The following is a 7,471-nucleotide window of genomic DNA, read 5'->3' on the forward strand; positions in this document are numbered from 1 at the left end:
TTATTTTTGCTTTTATTTCTATGTTGATTTTTGAGATTGTTTTGGACATCCAGGTGAGTATGTCTGTTAGGCATGTCATAGGATGTGAAGTTTGGGAGAGTCATCAGTCTGTAGTTGTTAAACTATATATCTAAGTGATCTCATAGTTTTAAGAGTAATAATGGGTTAGAGAAAGAAAGAACTCTGAGGAGTACATCAGTGTTTAGAGGCTGAAGAACAGAAGAGCTGGGGAAGCAGTGTCACAAAGAAACGGAGACAACCATAGTTCAAAAAGATGTGTGTGCCCCTCTGTTCATTGCAGCAATATTTGCAGTGGCCAGGACATGGAGGCAACCTGAATGTCTGTGGATGGAGAGGGTATGGTGCATATATATGGCAGAGTGTTGTTCAGTCATAAAGGAGAATAGAATGGTGCCATTTGCAGCATTTGCAGCATCTCTAGATCCAACTCTAGGCGTGGGACCTCGAGATTGTCATGCTGGGTGGTGTGGGTCAGACAGGAAAGATGGGCATCATGTGATGTCACTTTTCTGTGGAATCTGAAGAAAGGATGCAGGTGAACTTGTTTGTGGTGCAGAGGCAGACTCAGACTTTGAAAGTGGGCCTGTGGTTCCCAAGGGGGACATGTTGGGATGGATCAGGGGTTTGGGATTGGTGTGTGCACATTGTGATATGTGGAGAGATTGGCCAGTGGGGAGCGGCTATGTAGTGCAGGGAATTCTGCACAATGTTCTGTGGTAATCCATGTGGGAAGGGCTTCAGAAGGGGAATGGATGTGTATGTATGTCTGGGTCACTTTGTTGTGCAGCGAAAGTTGTCACAGTGTTTTGGATCAACTATACTTCAATAGGACTTTAATAAATATGTAAATAATATGAAGAGTTAGGCCAAAAAAAAAAGGAACTGAGTTTTGAGTTGAAATTGGAGAGGAAATTTGGCAGTAAAATAGCCACTGACTTTTTTGTCCTTTCTTTCCTCCCTCCCTCCCTTTCTCTGCACCTGAGGCATATGGAAGTTCCCAGGCTAGGGTTCGAATCAGAGCTGCAACTGCCAGCCTATGCCACAGCCATGGCAACAGTGGATCTGAGCCGAATCTTCGACCTATACTGCAGCTTGCAGCTATTGCCAGATCCTTAACCCACTGAGTGAAGCCAGGGATCGAACCCATATTGTCACGTACACTATGTCGGTTCTTGACCCACTTAGCCACAATGGGAACTCCAACTTTTTTGTGTTTTAAAAAGAATAACAAGTAAGAAAACGAGTCTATCTTTGCCCAGCTGTTGGAGTAGATGCTTGGTGTGGACTGTCTGCTTGGCTTTTTGTGGGGTAGTTCCACCTTACCCCTCTCAGTAGCCCTGAATCCCGCCCAAATCCAGGGACCCACTGACACTCTTATATCAAACCTAGCACATGACCTTTAAAGTCCCTTCCAAATTAAATCTAAGGTTAAAAACAGATTCTTGGCCTGAGCACTGAAATTCTGATTCATTGGGTGCAGAGATCTTAATTTTTTACAAGGACATTTCTGAGCCTCTAACTAATACTTGTGTGGGTAGGTGCTGTAATCCTGCGTTTTATTTAATTGCAAGGAAGCAGGACTTTATTATGGTAAACCTTTAAAATACAGTTGTGAGAAGAGATTGGCAACCATGGAAACCTGGCTGGAGCTTCCTGCAGTGCCATCTTTAGGGGGTGAGGTGGGGGGCTGGGGAAAGCGCCACCATCTGGTGTAATCTCTTAGAGATGCAGATTTTTTTTTTGTCTTTTTAGGGCTGCGCCCTTGGCATGTGGAAGTTCTCAGGCTGGGGGTTGAATCGGAGCCTACATCACAGCCACAGCAATGCCAGATCCTTTAATCCACTGAAAAAGACCTGGGAGTGAACCCGCATCCTCATGGATACTAGTCGGGTTCATTACTGCTGAGCCACAATGGGAATTCAGAGATGCAGAATTTTTACTCTATGGATTTTTGCGGTAGATACCCCTGATGCCCTGTGTCGTATCCTTCTGGTCTGCCACTGATTTCAACCCGAGCTCGGATTTTTGTAGTTTCTCTAAGTCTTGCTAATACTTTTCAATTTTAGGTCCTTCAAGCCTAGCAAAGGAAGGGGTAAGGTTAATATCTCAGGGCATCCTTCAACCCGGGGGGAGCCCAAGCCTGGGCCTAAAGGTTTTGCTTCCCTTGGGTGGTCCCACGGAATCACCCCACCCTCCAGCAGTCATCCTGGTTGCATCAAATAACCTTATTGGCTTTTTTTCTTCCCTGTTGTACCTTTCCCCACTTCTATTCCCTGGGATTATCTCCTATTTTAATCCTGCTAAAATCTTGTCTATCAGTAATGTGTCAGTTGAGCTGACTTTACAGGTTAATAAATGCAAACAAAAGTCTCTGTAATCACATTAGTTTCTTCCACATGTCCCTCTCTATCAATAATAGCACCCTAAAATAATGTGTGGGGGAGGAAGAAGGAGAGAACATATTGTGCAATGCAGAATGACACACACATTGCTGAAGTTTAAATTTATTCACAGACAGTCTGTAATGAGATCATTATGTGAGAATTAATTGGATTTTTCAACAATCTCAGTTTCTTACATTTTACTTAGAGAGGGATTGAGGGGATATGGAAAAGCAGAAAATTGTTGACACAGAGAGATGGCACTAGATGTGCCTTTTTTATTCATTTATTTTATTCATATATAATCATCTAGTTCTTGAATTCTAGGTGGCTCTTTTTGTAAGATTAAATTATAGAATATAAAGCTTCTATATTCTATAGACTATAAAGCTGTTAACAATGCTACAAAGCATAAAGAGAAATGATTTAAGATATAATTGCCAAAGATCAGAAACCAAATTGATCTGATCTATTTCAGGGATATCTTTGTTTTTATTTTATTGGAGTATAGTTGACTTAAAATATTAATTTCAGGTGTACAGCAGAGTGAATCAGTTATACATATAAATATATCCATTCTTTTTTCCCATATAGGCTATTATGAACTAATGAATAGATTTTCCTGTATTATACAGTAGGTTCTCATTAATCATGTGTTTTTTGTTTGTTTGTTTGTTTGTTTTCCTCTTTTTTTAGGACCAAACCTGCAGCATATGGAAGTTCCCAGGCTAGGGGTGGAATTAGAGCTGTAGCTGCTGGCCTATACCACAGCCATAGCAATGGCAGATCCGATCTGCATCTGCAACCTACACCACAGCTCACAGCAACACCGATCCTTAATCCGCTGATCAAGGCCAGGAATTGAACCCACATCATCAGGGATACTAGTTGGGTTCTTAACCTGAAGAGCCACAATGGGAACTCCCATCATTAATCATGTTTTATACAGTAGTATTCCACCATCCCAATTTTTTCTTCCCCCCAGTGGTTTCATCTGTGGTAACCATAAGATTGGTTTTGAAATCTGTGAGTTTTATTTCTGTTGTATAAATAAATTATTTTATGTCATTTTTTTATGGGATTCCATATATGAATGATATATGATATTTGTCTTTCTCTGAGTTATTTCACTCGGTGTGATAATTTCTAAGTTCATCCATGTTGCTGCAGATGGCATCATTTCATTGTTTTCTTATGGGCAAATGATATTCCATTTATATACGACTACATCTTCTTTTTTTTTTTTTTTTTTTTTGGCCTGTGGAAGTTCCTGGGCCAGGGGTCAAACCTGCACCACACTTGTAGCCTGTGCTGCAGCTGTGGCAACACTGGATCCTTAACCCACTGCATCACAAGGGAATGTCTTCAAATTTCTTTACATTTATTTATTTATTTTGGCTGCACCCACGGCATATAGAAGTTCCTAAGCCAGGGATTGAACCTGAGCCACAGCAGCAGCCCGAGCCACAGCAGCAGCCCAAGCCACAGCAGTGATCACAGATCCTTAATCCACTGAGACACCAGGGAAATCCCAGTTTTCTTTATATATAAAGTACTAATTTTATGTATAGAATGTTAACTAATATCCATTTCTGAAACTCATTCTAGTCACTCAGTCTGAAATGCATCCATTTATTTTCTGGCCTGTGCACACTTTAGAAAGTATGCTTTTGCTTTTGTTATTCTTGATCTGTACATTAGCTGAGATGAGAATTGGTAAAGATTTAGTGAACTGATAGAAAATGTTTCTGTTACTTGCTAGAACCATCTCATTGTTAAGTTTTAAAACAACTTTTCTAAAAATGAAATCAGTATCTTAATTGAATATGTGTTTTCTTCCTGTAGGGCCTCTGTTATGCACCTAAAGCCATATTGGAAACTCCAGAAGAAAATGCGACCTCTGGAAACCAGCAAGGAAACTCTGAGAACTCCTATGAGCCACCAAGAGGCTATAAATGATGAAAAATGCAAAGCTAGCTGTATGAAACCAAGTGTCTTTCCTTCAGCCTCTCTTGGTAAAACATCATCTCGAAAGCCTTTTGGAATCCTTTCTCCAAATGTTCTGTGCAGTATGAGTGGGAAGAGTTCTGTAGAGAGCAGCTTGAATGTTAATGTCAAGAAGAACACGCCATCTGCAACCATCCACCAGGGTGAAGAGGGAGAAGGGCCGCTTGATATCTGGGCTGTTGTGAAACCAGGAAATACCAAGGAGAAGATTGCATTCTTTGCAGCTCACCAGTGTAGCAATAGAATAGGATCTATGAAAATAAAAAGCTCCTGGGATATCGATGGGAGAGCTACTAAAAGAAGGAAAAAATCAGGGGATCTTAAAAAAGCCAAGATACAGTTAGAAAGGATGAAGGAAGTCAACAGCAGGTGCTACCAGCCTGAGCCTTTTGCATGTGGCATCGAGCACTGTTCTGTGCATTGTGTGAGTGACAGTGGGGATGGTGTCTATACGGGGAGGCCTCTGTCAGTCATACAGATGGTTGCTTTCCTCGAGCAAAGAGCCAGTGCTCTGCTAGCCAGTTGTGCAAAAAACTGCAATAACTCACCCGTTGTGGTGAGGCTTTCTGGGCAATCCAGAGGTGTGCCCCCAGCCTCCGAGCCCTTCTCTGCCCCACGAGTGTGTGAAGAAGCCACCACGGAAAGGAGAAATCCTGAGGTTGGGGAACCACAGTGCGAGCCAGTCCGTGTCCTCGACATGGTAGCCAAGCTGGAGTCTGAGTGCCTGAAACGGCAGAGCCAGCGTGAGCCTGGGAGCCTATCCAGGAATAATAGCTTCCATCGCAATGTGGGCCGCGTGTTGCTTGTGAATGGCACTCAGGCTGAGGAAAGCAAAACAAACAAAGGTGCCTTGGAGGTACCTGACACTCAGGTGAATCCTGCAGTGTCTGTATCTGTGGTCTGTGACCCCTTAAGAGCTGACCGTTGTTCTCCTAAGGTGGACCAGGCCTGGGCTGGCACTCCATTGCCAGTGGGTGTGAGTTTCCATATGGACAGTGCAGAATTAGAGCCAGATCAGCAGACTGCCATGAAAAGCCGCAATAAGTATGATGTGGAAATGACAGAGGAACTTGTGGGGTCACCTTTTTCTCCTCGCACCTGTCCCCAAGCCATTGAATTGCCCACAGATGCTGTTGATTGTATGAGTGAAGAGCTTGTGCCGCTTGCTAGCCAAAATCCTGATCAGAGGAGAAAAGAATCTTTATGCATTAGTATCACTGTGTCCGAGGTCAAGAAGGACCAGCCTTCTGGTCTACAGTCCCATGAAGATCCACTTCCAGGGATGTTATTCTTCTTGCCGTCTGGTCAGCACCAGTTGGGCTGTTCCCAGTTAAATGAAAGCACAACAGAAGAGTCTTCCAAGGCCAGTCAACTTGAAGGTGATGCTGAGGATGATAGTGCATCTGAGGAAAAAACCATCTCAGCTGATGCCTTTGACCCGCTGGCCTCTCCTATGGAAAGTACTTTACCAGTGCTGGAGGCATCCACTTGGAAGAAGCAGGTGTCACATGACTTTCTGGAGACAAGGTTTAAAATCCAGCAGCTGCTGGAACCTCAGCAGTACATGGCTTTTCTGCCCCACCACATTATGGTGAAAATCTTCAGGTTACTGCCCACAAAGAGTTTGGTGGCTCTTAAATGTACCTGCTGCTATTTCAAGTTTATCATCGAATATTACAATATCCGGCCAGCAGATTCTCGCTGGGTCCGGGATCCACGCTATAGAGAGGATCCTTGCAAGCAGTGCAAGAAAAAGTATGTGAAAGGCGATGTGTCCCTGTGCCGGTGGCACCCCAAGCCTTATTGCCAGGCATTGCCCTATGGGCCAGGATACTGGATGTGCTGCCACCGGTCTCAGAAGGGCTTCCCTGGCTGTAAGCTGGGGCTTCATGACAATCACTGGGTCCCTGCCTGCCACAGCTTTAATCGCGCAATCCATAAGAAAGCGAAAGGGACTGAAACCGAAGAGGAATACTAATGTGGGAGGCAAAGGACTGGTTTTTACAACTGCAGATACCACCCAGATACACCATTCCAGCGAGTGTTGCATCTCAGAGTCATCACTCCAGGAGAATTTCTTCTTACTCCATCACGACTGCCATTGCTCAGGCATCTTCAAACTCTTCAATTTAGGAGCTGTACAAGAAACTTGGTCTCATCATTTTCTGCTGGTCCATGGTGGTATCCCCCAGTTTGATTTACTTGGCTGTGAGTAACTGTGCCTGTTTTTTCAAATGAAATCCTTCCTCAAAGGATGAAGACTTGCCACCGTCAAGAATGTTGAGAAAAGTTCATTGCAGACCATGTAGGCGATCCCCAAAAAGGGGTTCCAAGAATGTTTTGAGCACTGGCACCATATCTGAAATAAGTGAAGAGTATCCTATAAAAAGAATAGTAGAACTCTTGGTTGAAAAGTATACTTACAAAGGAAAAGTCAGGCACCTTACCTTAGACCTTGTATGCTTGATCTGTGAGATTGATGTTTGTGGTTGGAGATGGATTTCATGCCCTGTGGTGTTTACAGTGTATATAATGGTTGTGGTTTCATAGGGCTGTGAAAGTGCACATTAAACCTGAGCGCCTTTTCTTTAGATGAGTGCTTTTGGCTCCTCTGTAAATAACACTATTAAAATGCAGTTGTAAATAGTGGACAGCTGACCGAACAACATAATCACCACAATGCAGCTAGGATAGTGTTGCAGCTACAGTTGTGTGGGTTTTTTTTTTTTATTGTTTCGTCTCAAATTTGTACATCCTGTATAAAATATGAATGTTTCCCAAATAAACTATGAATGTTTTCTGTATAATATATGAATGTTTGTTTCTGTATAATATATGAATGTTCAGTTAAGAGGGTAATCTGTTGAAAGGATACCAAATAATGGTTTAACTGGACAACCTTAAAATTAGCATAGAAAACAATCCTTTGTTATATTTTAGTGATCCACCAAGAACGAAAGAATATTATATAGTCAGATTATAACATTCTTGTCTATTTTATTCTTTCTGTCTGGTTAAACTTCAATAAAAACATGCATCTTAAATGGGACCTGAGGTTTGCA

The 7,471-nt window shown here is 42.6% G+C and overlaps 1 protein-coding gene across 10 annotated transcripts in view; it reads left to right on the forward strand.

The window, feature by feature from the left end:
• FBXO34 (F-box protein 34) overlaps nt 1-7,471 on the forward strand; it is a 90,350-nt gene extending 82,879 nt beyond the window's left edge. For 9 of the 10 annotated variants that reach the window (XM_021067659.1, XM_021067261.1, XM_021067308.1 and 6 more), the window contains one exon: nt 4,248-7,471. In XM_021067659.1, coding sequence (XP_020923318.1) covers nt 4,258-6,387 — 2,130 coding nt within the window. In that variant the 5' untranslated portion in view covers nt 4,248-4,257 and the 3' untranslated portion in view covers nt 6,388-7,471. 10 annotated transcript variants of the gene reach the window in all.

Source organism: Sus scrofa, chromosome 1 (genome assembly GCF_000003025.6).
Source record: "Sus scrofa isolate TJ Tabasco breed Duroc chromosome 1, Sscrofa11.1, whole genome shotgun sequence".
Classification (NCBI taxonomy): Eukaryota; Metazoa; Chordata; class Mammalia; order Artiodactyla; family Suidae; genus Sus; species Sus scrofa.